General features: G+C 33.3%; 2 protein-coding genes across 4 annotated transcripts; one reads left to right on the forward strand and one right to left on the reverse strand.

Annotated features, from left to right (window-relative positions):
- The first annotated feature begins 4,420 nt into the window (after positions 1-4,420).
- LOC131017770 (uncharacterized protein At1g10890-like) lies at positions 4,421-9,138 on the forward strand. 3 transcript variants are annotated; one of them, XM_057946492.1, is made up of 6 exons: positions 4,421-4,462; positions 4,785-4,845; positions 5,006-5,109; positions 6,242-6,451; positions 8,052-8,271; positions 8,720-9,138. In XM_057946492.1, the coding sequence occupies exons 3-6, from the start codon at positions 5,006-5,008 to the stop codon at positions 8,984-8,986; spliced, it is 801 nt and encodes a 266-aa protein (XP_057802475.1). In that variant the 5' UTR covers positions 4,421-4,462; positions 4,785-4,845; the 3' UTR covers positions 8,987-9,138. The 3 variants fall into 3 exon arrangements, with proteins under 3 accessions (XP_057802475.1, XP_057802472.1, XP_057802473.1); XM_057946489.1 differs by having other exon boundaries at positions 4,785-5,109; XM_057946490.1 differs by lacking the exon at positions 4,421-4,462 and having other exon boundaries at positions 4,824-4,866.
- Positions 9,139-13,791: 4,653 nt separating this feature from the next.
- Positions 13,792-14,565, reverse strand: LOC131018422 (uncharacterized). The gene has a single exon (XM_057947145.1). It carries the CDS (start codon positions 14,563-14,565, stop codon positions 13,792-13,794), a length of 774 nt encoding a protein of 257 aa, XP_057803128.1.
- Positions 14,566-17,893: the final 3,328 nt, after the last annotated feature.

Here is a 17,893-nt window from a genome sequence, read left to right on the forward strand (position 1 = left end):
ATATGTTGTATAGATGAGTAGTGAATATATAGATAATTCAAAAGTTAGTTTTTTGTACACGATTAATAACTGCACTTGTTGATTATCGTGGGTGTATGGGACGTGGGTTTGGGATATGTATTACAAAAATTTTAATATATTTAGTTTTATTTTTGTTGAATCTATTCACGATTTTGATAACCATGTTTTTAGCAATACAGTTGCTACACCTGCAATCCAATTTTAGCGGAATTTTTTTGGTTTAAGCGGGAATAAGTTACCGTTAAAGTGGTCTTTTATATATTATATAGTTAATAATTGCACTTGTTGATTATCGTGGGTGTATGGGACGTGGGTTTGGGATATGTATTACAAAAATTTTAATATATTTAGTTTTATTTTTGTTGAATCTATTCACGATTTTGATAACTATGTTTTTAGCAATACAGTTGCTACACCTGCAATCCAATTTTAGCGGAATTTTTTTGGTTTAAGCGGGAATAAGTTACCGTTAAAGTGGTCTTTTATATATTATATAGATTAAAAATTCTATCTTTAAATATACGATTTTTTAATTGGTCTAATTTTTCATAAAATTATCAATTGTTTCCAAAATAATACTTTATCCGTCCCATTATAAATGTCTAATTTTGGACACGAAAATTAAAAAATGTGTAGAAAGTAAATAAAATGAATTGATAAAAATTATTTAAATATTAGGTATAGAGAGAGAATATATTGTCAAAAAAGGAATCAGATATGTGTAATGGGACATCCCATTATGAAAAGTGAGACGTTTGTAATGAGACGAAGGGAGTAGTATTAAAGTAGACATATTAAATATCTACCTATTTTAAACAGTTGGTGTACTAAATAAAGTAATTGAATGTCTATTTCATTGAAATTTGTATCGTGCGAAAAAATTTTATAATAATTGAAATTCATATGTTTAAAAGCAAAAATTTTATGAAAAATCATAACAATTGAAATTCGTATATTTAAAAACAGAATTTTAAAATTCTAGTGTACTTTTAGATGAAACTAGCATTTGCACCCCGTGCAATGCACGGAAAACGTTTTTATATTTTTATATATATAAATTGATACTAGCTCAATTAAATATAAGAAAAAAATTAATTTTCACTTAATATATTTGAGTTGAATATTAAAAAAATAAAAAAACAAAGAAAAATTCACAATAATAAAAATTGATATTGTGAAAAGGCATAAATAATAAGTAAAAAGAATAAAATAGAAAAAATTGATTTATTCAAAAAAAGAGGAGAGATGAGAGAGAATTTTTAAAAATTATTAATCTTTAAATAAATATAACTCTCCATTTTAAATCAAATATTTACATAAAATATATCAAATCAATGCTCTTATCATGATATTTAATTTGATATATTTTATAAATAATTTTAATTTCACAATTTTAGAAAGAAATAATATTAAAAAATAAGAACACAAAGAAAAAATTATATTGTACAAATAAAACTTCAATTTTTTATAATTACAAAATTGACACTTATTAATTTTGAAATCAATTTGAAATTGAAAATTATCTTCTTAATATATTATAAATTATTATATAAATATAAATTTATAAATTATTTATAACCTATGCCTTATAAATTGTGTATATATACACATATAAACATATAATTCATTATGGAATTATAAACGTGGGTTATGCAATTTTTCTTTTTAAACGTGGGGTGTGCATTTTTAAAAAAAATTATGGGTTATGCAATTTTAATTGAGTTAGTTACTTAATTTTTGAATATATACAATAAGTCATTATTTTTGCAAGAAATCACAAAATTGCCATTGAAATTGATTTGAAATCAATTTCTAATTGAAAACTGCTGTTTTAATATAGTATAGATTACCCCAATACTTTATTGCCAAAATTTCATGGGTTAAATTTACAGATTTTAGTAAGTATTAGTATTAGTTATTTCCAATAACCGAAGAATAACGAACCTTAAATGTGGTTTGCACAAACTATAAAAGCAGCAGCAACGTTTTGACAACACACTGAATAAAGAACCATCAATCAATAGTCACTATTGTTTTGCTATTCAGTGGTCGTTTGGTTCAAGTAGAGAAATGAAATTAAATAAATGAGTGGAATAATAACAATAACTATTATTTTTATTGAGTATTTAGTTAAACAATAAAAATGAATTATTAATAAGGGATTCTCTTTCTTTTGTTTCCCCTCTATTTTGAAGGGTAATAAATTGAGTGATTGAGTTACCCTCAAATAAAGGAAATAGTTAACTCATTACTCAAACCCATTATTTAGACTTTGCACGTTTTTAGAACTTTTTCAACTTTGCATGGTAGTATGTAGATAAATATGTCGAATCATATTGAGCACACCTTGTGAGTTTTGAGTTCAATTGTTGTATTCATCATGTCCAGGGCCGGCCCTGACATTCCGGGAGCCCTGGGCGAAAAGGGAAAAAAGGGGCCCCTATAATATTAACTATAAAATGCAATAAACTAGAAAACAATGATGAAATACTCCCTCCGTCCCGGCTTTTGGTATCCAGTTGAGAACGGCACGGGTTTTAATAAAGTTATTGATGTGTTGTGAGTGGAATAAGGGTCCCACATTTTATGTGAGAGCTAAAATAATTAAAGTGGAGTAAGGGCCCCACCTGCTTTTACTAAAAATATAAATGGATACCAAAATGTGGGACGGCCAAAAAAGGAAATTTGGATACTAAAAGTTGGGACGAAGGAAGTAATTACAAAAATAGCTTAGATCTTCTAGCATTTTGAGAAGCAAAATCATCAATAATTTCTTCAAGATCAAGCTTTTAAAAAATTTCTTCAAGATCAATAATTCCGGCAGGAGCACCGCACAGGTCGAACAGTGCAGCGAGCGCTCTGCCTTTGCGCCTCCGCCTCACAGGAACTGAACAGCGCAGCGGGCCAGCGGAAACAATCGAACAACCGTCTGACAAAGAGAATTGAGAGCGGACAGCGGAGAGACGGAGAGTGATGACGACGCCGGAGAGAATTGTGAATTGAGAGCCGAGAGAGAGCAGAGAGAGAGAGTGCAGCGTGAGAGTCACTGAGAGAGCGTATTTCTTTTTCCTACCGTTAGACTTAGTATTTACTAACTTAGTGGAAAAAAAAATCTAGTTGGTGGGCTGCACACTTTTTCCTACCGTTAGTAACTTAGCACAATATTTTATTTTATTTTCTAATTGCTGGGCTGCACAACTGCACTGTTATGGGCTTAGTAAATTTTTTTTACTAGGGTATTAATACTTGGGCTCAATATTTTGGGGCCCCCAAAAATTGGGGGCCAGGGCAATTGCCCCACTAAAAACACAGCAGGGCCGGCCCTGATCATGTCCAAGACAACTTTTTACTTTTTGTTTCTTGTGTGTTTTGTGATGACCTTATTTTGAGTGTAGCTAGAAATTGTGTGTGTTTTTTAATCGAGACCATATTGAACTAGATCAAAATGCTTAAATAACTTAGGCCATTAATGTAAAAATATTTTACCCGTTGTTATTTCCTTTGGTAGCCCCTTGACCTTGAAAAATTCTTTCAAATTCACTCAAAAATTACCGATGAAAAGAATAAGTCTTACTCGGTCAAGAGGACTCATGAACAATAAAAGGAGAAAGGGAAATAGACAAAAATAATTAATTTGTTGTGTGCTTTACCTTCTATATTTAATTACTTAAGCATTGCTATACTATCATTTATCATCACGCACAACATATTTCAGCACTGCAAAGCTCACCTCAAGCTGAAAAACATATGTTCAGTGAACAAGTTTTTCGTTGACTTCTTCAACTGATAATACTGACTACTGACTAAGCTGAAAACTTGGACTTAAAGATTTTTACAAACATGTGTGTAGCTTACCCGCTGCATTATGCACCACATCAATTATTAGTCAAACTGACTAGCTTTTAAACAGTCAGTAGAATTGTTAATTGGTCACTCTAAATTAGACAAGTTTTATTTGGATTATCAGTAAGTTTACTTTTGTCAATTAACCTAAGTCAAGTTGATAATTTTATCAATTGGTCTTGTCTTAAGCTAAACTAATTAAAATAACGAAAAATTTGAAATTAGTGTATTCCTTCATACAGAAGTTTATACTGACTCGGGATTAATACATTCTTTTTACACTCTCTATAAAGAAGATAACTTTTTTCATTAACATGAAATATTTTATCGAGGACCCTCCTCTTCACTCCCATTATGTATATTATCATAAAATTAAGGACGAGAGTGACAATTTTTTTTTTCTTTTTTTTTTTTGCATCTTAGAAACCATGAGATAAATTAAAATGGAACCACTAAAATCTAATTATTTTAGAAAATGAAGAATTCAGTTCAATCAAAATAAATTCTAAGGAAAAGAAAATATAAAGTTGACTTAACTAGAAAAGTAGGATGGTAATTTCATGTTGGTTACAATTTCGTCCAATCTTCTCTTATTTCCGTGAGCTTAGAACACTCCCAGCAGAAATCCCAAAATTATGCTCCTATATTCCTCCCTAAAGCTTCCCTATTTAATTTTAGGATCTCGATTTTATAAATGCATACACCAGATCTCCTATTTTCTACATAAAAATAATAATTATGTGTGGACCCTACTAATTATAAGCTTAAAATAAATTTAGGGTTGGTGTAAATTTAAGATTGAATTTAGGTAAGTGTAAAAAAAAATTTTGGGCTCATCCAATTTAGGGGATCTGCTGGATGCATTTTTGATCTTATTTTCAATTGTTTTAGCCTAAATTTAGAGTTAGTGATGTATTTAGGTGATCTGCTGGGAGTGCTCGGGTTTACTTTTTCGTCCCTTCCGTTACGCTGATTCTGATTGTATGTACAAAACACCAATCTGTAATAATCTCTTCTTCTTGAGGCGGTTTCATTATTGATTTTGTATACCTTCACTCAATAATTTGGTTAATCCGACTGATCGATATATAATTGTAGCTGGTTTGATTCATTTGGTTTTGATTTTTCCCGTTAAGTGAAGATGGGTAGAGAGCGGCAACTGTCTCGGTCGCCGTCGCCTTCTGAGGTGAGGTATGGACGCCGGAGCCGGAGAGAGAAAAGCAGATCCCCTTATTCCTATAGCAGGTGATACCCTTTTACTTATACTTGCAGGTCGATTATATTAGGGATTTGTGTTTTTATATTTACATTAAGTTGCTGATGATAATCAATTAATATTAAGAGGGGATGGTGATTTTCTATTCCCATAATGAGTTCCTATAAGCTTATGTTGAGAGGACAGCTCCGGCTATCTACTTTACTGATCAGAACATTATGAATTGATAATCTGCAGAAACTATTATTAGAATATGTGGTTTGATGATTTTTTTGTACCAGGTTTCGGGTGCTTTTGGTTGCCATTACCAATAGAAAAGTAAAGTTTTTTTAACGGAAAAGGAGAGAAAGACCAATCTTTATTAGATTAAGTTAGGGTAGCTTATTTGAAATTAAATATGATGATGTTACTGCAGGATAAGTTATAATGATGAAGGTTTTAGTTTAAAATTTGAGTATATTTATATTCATTACTCTCAAAACTATTTGAATTCCGAAACTTTTGTTAGTTAAATGTGTTCCAATTATTTTGTTGAAGTATTCAATTTGGACGCTTTTCCGGACTATTGTGGGTGCTCTGTTGTGAACTTTACCTGTAATAATTGCTCATCATATTGGTTTTATTTGTTTTAGATGATCTAGCAGATGCTTACAGATTGTGTATCTTTGGTGTCCTAGTGCCATGTTGCTGCCTATGAGAGTTTTCGCTTTCCATCAGCACCTTGATATTCTTCATGCTTATGGTTGTTGACTTGATGATCTGTCACCTTTCGTAAAGCTGCTAAATTGCAATTTTAATGGCTTATACATCCTCATGCTGGGAGTTTCTATGCACCAAAAAAAACATTAGAAAGTGAGATACACACTCTTTTAACACATAGGTTGAATGAGGTAGCCAAGATGATTGACCTTTGAGAAATCTAGAAAAGAAACAATGGCTCCTTTTGACTGAGAAGTAAGCTGGTGATAGGTGCTGTTGGTGTTATTTCACTGCTCGGTTGTGATAATAGCAGTGTCTTATGATAAAAGATGCAGCACCCAGTTTATTCTTTGCAATATGTGAGGTAACTGTACATGCTTTCAGTATAGATTTAGGAAACACGAGGTTGTGGACATCATAGTATTTTCTCTCAAAGCTCAACTATTTCATTGTATTATACAGAAGACAAAGGCGTTCATTATCCTCACGACACAGAAGTCGCTCTCCCACTCCAAGACGTCGTAAAAGCCGCTCACCTACACCGAAGCAGAATAAAAGACAAAGAAAAAGGAGCACTTCTGCATCCCCTTTAAGTGAATCCCCACTCATCGGTACCAAAGAGATAAAAGATGCAACTGAAAAATTGAAAACAGAGGAAGAGGACAAGAAAAGGTATAATAATTACAATTATGATCTTTTCCCTTTAATTCACCTCCTTACATGATTTTCTGTACCATAGTGATGTGATCTGTTCTTGAATCTAAACTAGTAAACTTATATAATTCGTACATCATAATTTGGACTTTCTAATATTCTTGAATTGGTTCCACTCTAGTGGCTGATGATGGAAGCGTAACATATACTATCAGTGACTAAGTTTTTGTGGAGATAACTTGTACAGTTAACATTGGTTATAGCTTCGACATATGTAGTCATTTGATACTATGCATCTGATGAAAGGTTCCTTTATTACCAGATATGGCTGTTTCTCAGGGTTCTTGCATATATTGTATGAGCATGAATACTTCAATTCCTGAATATATCTTCTCTTACTTTCCATGTCCTTTTCCTTTTCTTTCATTCATTCCTTTCCTTCTGCAATAGATACTATCATTTCTAGTTTGTCCTGCAGTCCTTGTTTTTTCATTTGTTATAAATAAGTATTGCCTGGTATTTGGGACAATGAAAGGAGACACATCAGTTTGCAAGAGGGTGACTTGTTATTGCCTCTTATGGTTTGGATCTGCATGGTCTTTTCTTGGGATTATGCATTAAAATATATATTGTTTTATGTTCAATCTGGTTCTAGCAGAAGGTTTGCGCTAATTGTCAATTCTTTGTATATGTATCATAAATCATTTGATTATTATTATTTTCCTTTCATCTTTGTTTAACGAATGGTTATAAAGTTTGCCTTTCAACTCATTCATGTGTTGCAAGAAATAAAATTTGTGATCCTATATAAATAAAATAAGCAACTAAAAGGAACATGGAACAAGATATTAACCATGGAAGTTGAATCTGAGTGCTGCATATGTGCTTGCTTGTGAAATTGGTAGCTCTGCTTTTGATCCGTTTTGCTTGTTGTAGCAAATTGTAAAATACTCGTCTAGAGAGAAATTTTGTTCTGGTCATACATCATAACCCTTTTGTTTCTGCACACATAAAAGGGCATTTTGGACTTGTCATCAACTCATCTAATTTATTGCTTTTCTCAATTCGTAAATGTGGAATTCAAGAGATACTGGACCTGGTATCATTACTTAATGAATGTGTAGAAAGCTACATTCTATTCCATGGTTTATGCATATTTCTACTATAAGAGCTGAAGTGTTCAGCAATTAGTCTGGAACTGCTACTTTTTACTTGACGCTCTTCTCCACAGGATTAATTGAAGGAAGTTTCTGGTATTGTTTATTTTGATGGTCCATTTGGGTGCCTTGTTAATCTACTGTTCACCAGATTTGAAACTGAAATATTTTGGATCAGGAATCAATTAGAGGTATGCTGTAAAAGCATAAGCATATATATCATTGTGCCCTTTTTCAAACTGGAGGTTAGTTTGTCATTTGTTTTAGTTCTGAATTTTTGGAACTGTGAAAGACCAGCATCGCTATGTAACTTCCTCAAATCTTTTGCCTAACAGTAAAAGGAATAGAACAATTGTAGTTTGGTTTTGCCTTTTGAGGGCGTTTGACTACTTTGCGAACAAACTTCTCCCTTATTGGATCAGTGGGTTTTTTTCTTTTGACATTTTCTACTGCTTTACTAGGCGTCAGCAGGAGTTAGAATTAAAACTAATTGAAGAAGAAACGGCAAAAAGAGTAGCAGAAGAAATTCGAAAGAAAGTTGAAGAGAGCTTGAATTCCAAGGAAATCAATCTTGAGATAGAGAGGCGTCTGGAGGAAGGTAGGAAGAAACTTGTTGCGGAGGTTGCAGCCCAACTTGAAAAAGAAAAGGAAGCAGCAGTTATAGAGGCTCGGAAGAGAGAGGCAAGTATCTATTCTTATGTTGTGTGATAAATATTTCATCCATTTAGTAGGGATCTTAACAGATTGCTCCTTAGGTGACATGTATATGCTCTGTTTTTTGTGGTTATGGTGGTCGGCTAGTTGTTTCTCATTAGCGGTTGGAGTCGTGTGATATGTCTTTGTATTAACCTTTTTAATGGCAAGGATTCTACAGAGAAAAAATTAATTACCCCTCCACTTACTATTAAATTGGCATGCAAAACCTGATCTCTGGATAGAGGTTCTAACCCAGCTATCCATTAGTTTAATTCAACTTTGTTCTAGACTTTTAGATATTTAAAGCTCTGACTACTTGAGGTTCATTCTTGACTTATGCTTCATTTTGGGTCAAAGTATGTTCTCAAATGTAATATAAGCTGTGGAGAAACGAGGTTTTAAACAAATGGTGATCTTTCGCAAACTTGTACAGGAACAAGCACAAAGGGAGAAAGAAGAGCTGGAAAGGATGCTGGAAGAGAATAGGCGGAAGGTGGAAGAAGCTCAAAGAAGGGAAGCTTTGGAACAGCAAAGACGCGAAGAGGAACGTTATAGAGAATTAGAAGAAGTTCAGAGGCAGAAAGAAGCGGCCCTGCGAAAGAAAAAACAACAAGAGGAGGAAGAACGAGCTAACCAAATGAAGTTATTGGGGAAGAACAAATCACGTCCAAAGGTGTCATTTGCGCTAGGTATGAAATGACAAATGATTGTATCATGTTTTGGTTGATTTGTTTCTGGTTTCTAGTATATTTTGGGTGGGTGGTTGATACTTAGAAATGCAATGTCATCTCTTGTGACTTATCAATATAAGATTGTCTCACATTTCTAGCGTATATTAGTGACTTAGTGTTACGTCGTTCCATGAATTTCGTATCGCGTTTTCCGCGGCTTCCAACAACCATGCATATCATGTATCACAACTGTTGATCATAATTAGGGGTGTTTATTTTGCAATGATTAATAACATGCATTATTGAGTAATTTTATTCTTAAAAGTAGAATTTTTCTGACCATACTCTTTCAATTGAATATGAATCAAATAAAATTAGTTTAAATGATAGATTTAATTAATGAAATTGGGATGTTTTAAAGTTTCAATTCATCTAAATAAGTAAGGGTAATATCTTACTATTTTTATTTATAAAAGTTAATTCATTAAAGTAGACGCCTCCTTAGGGGCTGCCAGAGCTTATAAGCTCTTTAAAGCAATTTATAAAAATGTTTAGAAGTTTATAAAATTTTGAATAGTATTAAATAAAATAAATTTTTAGATGACTTATAAATTGTAAAAATAAGATATGACGATTTATAAGCTTTCAAAAAAATAAGTTTCTCAACTCTAACTTATTTTCTCATAATTTCTTATAACCAACAATAAATAAATAAAAATACTTTTATTATGACTTGCTATTTTCAAAATATACCTTTGTCATTTCACCTTTATTCATTTCTCTCTCCAAAATATACATGATTATAATGGCATAATGTGAATGTATGTTTATCATTTCCTATTGGTTTTGATTCGCCTAATTTATGGTGTGTTATAACCCCCGATGGTTAATCATGATAGACTAGATTTTATTTTTTGTTAAAAAGTAAAGAGAAAAGTAGAAGAGAAGAGAATAGCATAGAGAGCGTAAAGAGAATAAATCTGTAGGAGCGTTCTATTGTGAGGACTAAATGCCTCTATTTATAGGAGATACAAAGCTAGGGTTAGGGTTTAGGGTTAGGTCATTAAGTAGGGAAATATATATATTATATTATATATATTTACAACACTCTCCCTTGAATGACTAACCCTAAAAATATGCTGCCTCATTAAAACCTTGCCAAGAAAAATCCAACGGGACAAAAACTTGGTCAAAGGAAAAAGAGTACAGCTGCTCCCCCTTGAAAAATGATCATGATATATCTTTGAGTCGACGCATGCCGATCTTGTGTACTAGCTTTCTGAATGTCAATGTTGGTAACGCCTTTGTAAATAAATCTGCCACATTATCACTTGAACGAATTTGTTGGATGTCAATGTCGCCGCTCTTTTGGAGGTCATGTGTGAAGAAAAATTTGGGAGATATGTGCTTCGTCCTGTCACCTTTGATGTATCCTTCCTTGAGTTGCGCAATACAAGCGGTATTGTCTTCATATAACACAGTTGGATTGTCCTTTGGTGAAGCCAATCCGTACGTCTCTTGTATATAACTTGTCATATTTCGCAGCCACACACACTCTCGGCTTGCTTCATGGATTGCAATGAGTTCAGAGTGATTTGAGGATGTTGCAGTTAGGCTTTGCTTCACACACTTCCAAGATATAGCAGTTCCTCCACATGTAAAAACATAGCCAGTTTGGGACTTGGCTTTATGTGGATCTGATAAATAACTCGCATCTGCATACCCTACTAAAGAGTAATCAAGACCTTTAGAATAATATAATCCAAGGTCAACGGTTCCCTTTAGATAGCGTAGAATGTGTTTAATACCATTCCAATGTCTTAAAGTGGGAGCAGAGCTATATCTCGCAAGGAGATTTACAGAAAATGCTATATCTGGTCTAGTGTTATTAGCTAGATAAGTGAATGCTCCAATTGCAGTAAGATATGGTACTTCAGGACCAAGTGTTATTTCTCCATCTTCAATTGGTCGAAATGGGTCTTTATTCACATCAAGTGTTCTAACAACCATTGGTGATGTTAATAGATGCGCTTTATCCATGTTAAAACGATTTAACACTTTTTCTGTGTATGAAGATTGATGAACAAATAAACCTTCAGGGACATGTTCAATTTGCAAACCTAGACAAAATTTTGTTTTTCCTAAATCTTTCATCTCAAATTCTTTTTTCAAGTATTCAGCAGTTTTATTGAGCTCTTCAGGAGTCCCAATCAAATTTAAATCATCAACATAAACTGCTATGATTGCAAATCCATTTTCAGTTTTCTTTATGAAAATACAAGGGCATGTATCATCATTTTTGTATCCCTCTTTCATCAGATATTCACTGAGTCGATTATACCACATACGTCCGGACTGTTTCAACCCATACAACGATCTTTGGAGTTTAATTGAAAACATATTTCTAGGTTTTGATTTACATGCTTCGGGCAATTTAAATCCTTCAGGGATCTTCATGTATATGTCACTATCTAGTTAACCATATAGATATGCAGTTACTACATCCATAAGGCGCATATCAAGCCTTTGTGACACAACTAAACTAATCAAAAAATCTAAAAGTAATAGCGTCCATTACTGGAGAGTATGTTTCCTCATAATCAATTCCTAGTTGTTGAGAGAAACCTTGTGATACGAGTCTCGCTCTATACCTCGTAACTTCATTTTTCTCGTTTCTCTTTCTAACAAATATCCATCTATATCCAACAGGGATTTTGGATTCCGGAGTTAGCGCTATAGGTCCAAATGCTTTTCGTTTATGTAAGGAATTTAATTCCGTTTTTATTGATTCTTCCCACATTGGCCAATCATCTATCTTTTGGCACTCTTTAATGGATTGTGGTTCAGGATCCCCATTTGAAATTTGAAGAGCCATATTAAAAGCGATTGTGTCGTTCACGACAATATTTGCTCTCTCCATTATTACATTTGATGATGAATAATTAATTGAGATCTCATGATTTTCAATTTCTTGTGGTTCATCAAGAACTTCATTATTTTCATTTGATTGATCAATCATTTTTGCCATTGTTTGGTCCATATCTTGCACTTTTCTTTTTCTAGGCATAGAATCTTTGGAACCAATTGGTCGACCACGTTTTTGACGAACTTTAGAATCATTTGTTGCCGCTATTGTTTGTCCTTCAGGGACATTTATTTTAGCTGGAGCATTTGCAGCAGGAATATAAGATAGTGTCACTTTTCTTGTGTCTACGAAAGCATCAGGAATTTGGTTTGCAACCTTTTGTAAATTAATTATCTTTTTGACTTCTTGTTCACATTGATTACTTCGTGAATCAAAATGCGACAAATTTCTTTCATTCCATGATATGTCCTTATGCTTTTCTGGATGTAGATTTGTTCTACCTAATGTTGGAAATGTCATTTCATCAAAATAGCAATCTGCAAAACGTGCAGTAAATAAATCACCAGTTAAAGGTTCTAAATACCTTATAATCGAAGGTGAATCAAATCCAACATATATCCCAAGTCTTCGTTGGGGACCCATTTTTGTACGTTGTGGGGGTGCAATTGGGACTTGAACAGCGCAACCAAAAGTTCGTAAGTGAGAAACATTTGGTTCTCGACCAAAAACAATTTGTAAATGAGAGTATTGGTTATTGGCTGCTGGCCGAAAACGAACTAATGTTGCAGCATGTAATATAGCATGACCCCAAGCAGAAATTGAGAGTTTTGACTTCATAAGTAATGGTCTAGCAATAAGTTGTAAATGTTTAATAAATGATTCTGCTAAACCATTTTGAGTATGAACATGAGCAACCGAGTGTTCAATCTCAATCCCAATAGCCATACAATAATTATTGAATGCTTGAGATGTAAACTCACTAGCATTATCAAGACGAATCTTTTTTTATTGGATTGTCTGGGAATTGAGCTCTTAATTTTATAATTTGAGCAAGTAGTCTAGCAAATACTGCATTTCTAGTAGAAAGTAAGCATACATGAGACCATTTTGAAGAAGAATCAATCAATACCATGTAGTATCGAAATGGTCCACTTGGTGGATGTATGGGTCCACAAATGTCTCCTTGAATTCTTTCTAAGAAAGATGGAGATTCGATATTGACCTTCGTGTAGGAAGGTTTAATCACTAACTTGCCTTTTGCACATGCATCACATGTAAATTCATTTGTTTGGAGAATCTTCTGGTTCTCTATGTTGTGTCCATATGAATTATTGATTATTCGATGCATCATAGTTGCTCCAGGATGTCCAAATCTATCATGCCAAAGTATAAAACGTTTTGTGTCGTTGAACTTCGGGTTCATGACATGGTTTGCCTCAATTGCTTTTATGAATGTGTAATACATTCCAGATGGTAGTGTTGATAATTTTTCTTTTGTTTGCTTCAAGCCACGTACAAAAGAATTTATGCATAGATATTCATTATTGCCTTCTGATGTTGTTTCAATGTGGTATCCATTGTATCGGATATCCTTAAAACTTAGTAAGTTTCTTCTGGACTTACTAAGGTAAAGGGCATTCTCAATATTTAATTTAGTATCATTTGGTAAAATGATACAAGCTCTTCCGGAGCCTTCAATGATGTTCGATGCACCTAATATAATATGAACATTATCTTTAGCCAATGTTAACTCAAGAAAATATTTCTTATTTTGGAGAATGGTGTGTGTGGTGGCACTATCAGCTAAGCATATATCACAATGATCCATATGAATTTCTGAGAAATTTTTCGAGAAAAACAAAAATAGATTACTAAATAATCAATTGAAAAATAAACCATTGTTCCAAGCAAAAACTAGACAAATCAAAGTTTGGTAAAATAGATAAACTTCATAACATGGAGAATAAACTATGCTAAATCCGCTTTATTGTCTTCTAGCACACCACCTCCAATCATGCCATCAATGTTTCCATTTGGGTCAGCAAAGAAATCCGAGACATCTAAGTGAGTTGTATCAATTGTGCCATCAAAGTCAAGAACATTGGTCTCGTTCTTCACATTTTCCTTAATTGACTTTTGATAAAGATCAACAAGGTGTTTCGCCGTACGACAAGTACGTGACCAATGCCCCGTCATGCCACATTTATGACATGTATCTTCCCATTTGGATGAGTTGTGGTCTTTGGATGGTTTGTGCCTTTTGTTGCTAGATGTTGCATGGTCTACATTACCACGTCCATATCCACGTCCACGACCATGTCCACGACCACGACCACGGTCACGTCCACGACCACGACCACGTCCACGTTGGTTCCTACGACCACGGTCATACTCTTGTTTGATCGTTGCATTAGCTTCAGGTAATGCAGTGGAACCTGTGGGTTTTAACTCGTGGTTTTTCATTAGCAACTCATTATTTTGTTCGGCAACTAATAAGCAAGATATAAGGTCAGAGTACTTTTTGAAACCCCGCTCTCTATATTGTTGTTGTAAGAGCACATTTGAAGCATGAAAAGTTGAGAATGTTTTCTCAAGCATATCTTCATCGGAGATTGTTTCACCACATAGCTTCAATTTAGAAGTAATTCGAAACAATTCCGAATTATAAGCACTCACACTTTTGAAATCATGCATTCTTAAATGCATCCACTCAAAACGAGCCTTAGGAAGAACAACAGTCATTTGATGATCAAACCGTTCTTTGAGGTTTTTCCACAATTCACATGGGTCTTTGATGGTAAGATATTCAACTTTCAAATCATCATGAAGATGATGACGAAGGAAAATGAGTGCCTTAGCGCGATTCTGCTGGGATGCGTCATTTCCTTCTTTTTATTGTCTCTCCTAGAGATTTTGCAACCAAATGAACCTCGGCATCAAAAATCTATGGCATGTAATTCTTGCCAGATATGTCAAGTACAACAAACTCAAGTTTGGTGATATTTGACATTTTGTGCAACACTGCACAAAGAAAAATTAAGGTCAATTAATTCATAAGGGTATGTTTTTCCTTTAGGAATAAACATATATCACCCACTATATAGTTGCTCTTCAAGAGCATGAGATATTCTTCAAGAATATTAGTTGTGCTACTTCGGGAGCATCAATATTAATTAAATAGATAAAACAATTTAATAATAAAATACTAACTAATAATGGATACCAAAATAAAGCTTAAAAAATGCAATTTCAATATTTTTAATATTCTTCCGGAATACTAATTTATCTCATGTGTTCATCGGGAACACAATATATTTAAAATGAATAGATATCGTTGTGTTTCATCAAAAAATTCAACGATTTGTTTTGAATAATCTTCCGGATTATTAAAAATTGCATATTTTTGTTTCTTCGGGAAACAATAAAACATATTAATTGCATAATAATGAAAAATATAATAAACAATTGAGTAACTCATGTAAAAACAGTTTAAGAATAGACTAAGATTAATGTGAAAACTAAGAATTAAGCAATGTATCATATTGAGATTATTAACGTGAAAACAGTTTAATCAAATTTAAGAAATTTAGATATCCAACATTTTATGATATTAATAAACTAGGATTTAATCGGAATCTTTTGCTAGATCAAACTATTCACCACACACATTCATATAAAACAAAATTCACATTGAAACACTCAATCTGACAAAGTTAATATGAAATCAATTGACGCCTATTAAGAATTGTCGTACTAATATTATACAGATCGGAAAAAAAATCCAAACAATTTCATGTAATTAATAAATTTAGGAATAGAGTAGTACCTTGCAGGAAAGACAAGATTCTTTCCTAGGGCAAACAATCAAGAATGAGGGTAGGAACAATCTTGTAAAACAATCACGAACAATCTTGTAGAGCAATCGTGCTGATAACGTGTTAAAAGTAAAGAGAAAAGTAGAAGAGAAGAGAATAGCGTAGAGAGCGTAAAGAGAATAAATCTGTAGGAGCGTTCTATTGTGAGGACTAAATGACTCTATTTATAGGAGATACAAAGCTAGGGTTAGGTCATTAAGTAGGGAAATATATATATATATATATATATATATATATATATATATATATATATATATATATTATATTATATTATACTCCCTCCGTCCGCCAAAAGTATAGCACAATTACTATATTTGGCGTCCGCAAAAAGTATTCCACTTTCCTTTTAAAGTCATGGTCCCACCATCCACCTTTATATTTTATCCTTACAAACCCTCTTTATTTACAAAAAACCCACCCCAAATTCAATCTCAACCACACATCTCAAAAAGTTGTGGGACCCTTTCTCCACTACATCAACATCATCACCAATTTTATTAAATCCCGTGCCCAACCAAAGTGCCATACTTTTGGCGGACGGAGGGAGTATATATTTACAACATTTTTCATAATTTTTTTAATTATACGAAGAATCAAACCAAAAAATAATAACGAACGAAAACGTCGGGTCAAGGCCATGTCACAAACATGTTGCGGAGCCCCTGATGTGCCCAACCAAGAGCACGCGACGCAAAGCTAGTGTAAAAGATCAAAACCAAAGTCAATCAGCTGAATACAAGACAATTGATGAAGCCGCCTCAGAATACTCAGACATGAAGATGTTGAAAGTACTCTATTGAACCGTACAAGTTTGACACCAAATCCTCGGACAATTCAAAGGTTCAGAGATTGTGTGCTATATTGACACTTCACCAATTGCTAACGGGAAGATTTTCAACGGTGAAACTAAAAAAAGACTTTTTGGAACAAGCTCTCCAATGCCTCTTTCTTGACGCCCCCTTATATATACCCCGTGGGTCCAACACAATCAATACCGAAACTCATATTCTAAAGCTTCCAAGCTTAAGATCACATTTTCAACAGAACTTTCGAAAAAAGAAATATTTAAAGCTTAGAAGATCTCTGAAGCTATTAAACGTTTCTTGTTAGAGATCTCACTTGCATTTATTTAGTGATTAGATAAATAATTCTTGTAACTCTAGCCTAGTCATTCGAGCAAACTAATATTATTTTAATGTTATCATTATAGTAACAGTTATTTCATCATAGTTGGGAATATCATTGAGAAGAGAGAGAAATATAAAGGAAGAATCTTGGAGGCTAAGTTTTGTATTAATGAGGCCCAACAAATTGTTTTCTTGAGCCCCACAATTTAGTATGTGCAATAGTGTATTTACATTAAATGTTTGTAAGACAAAAATAATAAGCTGCTGGATGTGTGTGTATATTTTGGAGCATTAATTGAAGCATTAAATGCACCTCAAAAAGAAGTCATTGCACATAAGAAAACCAAAAAAGAATGGCTGAAATGCATTTTGAGCGGGAAACTGTGTTGCATTTTTGCACTGGAGTAGTGTGTATTTTTGCCAAAACTCTTCTGGCTTTAGATAATAAATAGATTTCTAAATTAGGGCTAAAAATCACCATAATATCAAAATTCATACTCCCTCCGTCCCACCGAAAGTGGTGCGTATTCCTTTTTGGGTTGTCCCATCGAAAGTGGTGCATTTTCTTTTTTGGTAATAATTTTACACTACAAACAATGTGGCTCCACACACATTTACATACCTTTATACTACAATCTTATTCTTCTAAAATTCCGTGTCCAAAAGAAGTGCACCACTTTGACCGGGACGGAGGGAGTACTATAGTTTCAAAATAGGTTAATGGCCTATAAAATCACGAATTTTGGGCATGTTCTGGTTTTAACATCTAACAAAAGATTCTGCCGGTAAAACCACGAACTTTGGGCATATTTTGGTTTTAATTTTTAAGCATGTAAAATCACGAACTTTTATTTGTTTCTGATTTTAACTACGTGAACAACATCCGGTCATATACGTGGCATTTTAATCTTATGTTGCTTATAACTAGTTAATGTGATTAATAAATGTTACACGACGTTTCATACTTCAAAAAAATGAATAAATTAAATCTACCCTAATTACAATCAAGCAAAATATACCCTAATTTAAATCTACGTATGTGGCCATATATTATTCCCATAGTTAAAA

This window comes from Salvia miltiorrhiza, chromosome 3 (assembly GCF_028751815.1).
Source record: "Salvia miltiorrhiza cultivar Shanhuang (shh) chromosome 3, IMPLAD_Smil_shh, whole genome shotgun sequence".
In the NCBI taxonomy this organism is placed as follows: Eukaryota; Viridiplantae; Streptophyta; class Magnoliopsida; order Lamiales; family Lamiaceae; genus Salvia; species Salvia miltiorrhiza.

Bases quoted from the DNA above. Each gene is read 5' to 3' on its own strand.
- LOC131018422 (XM_057947145.1), bottom strand. From the start codon at position 14,565: ATGACTGTTGTTCTTCCTAAGGCTCGTTTTGAGTGGATGCATTTAAGA.
- LOC131017770 (XM_057946489.1), top strand. From the start codon at position 5,006: ATGGGTAGAGAGCGGCAACTGTCTCGGTCGCCGTCGCCTTCTGAGGTG. The intron at 6,452-8,051 runs GTATAATAATTA...CTGCTTTACTAG, and splicing joins GAGGAAGAGGACAAGAAAAG to GCGTCAGCAGGAGTTAGAAT. The intron at 8,272-8,719 runs GCAAGTATCTAT...AAACTTGTACAG, and splicing joins TAGAGGCTCGGAAGAGAGAG to GAACAAGCACAAAGGGAGAA.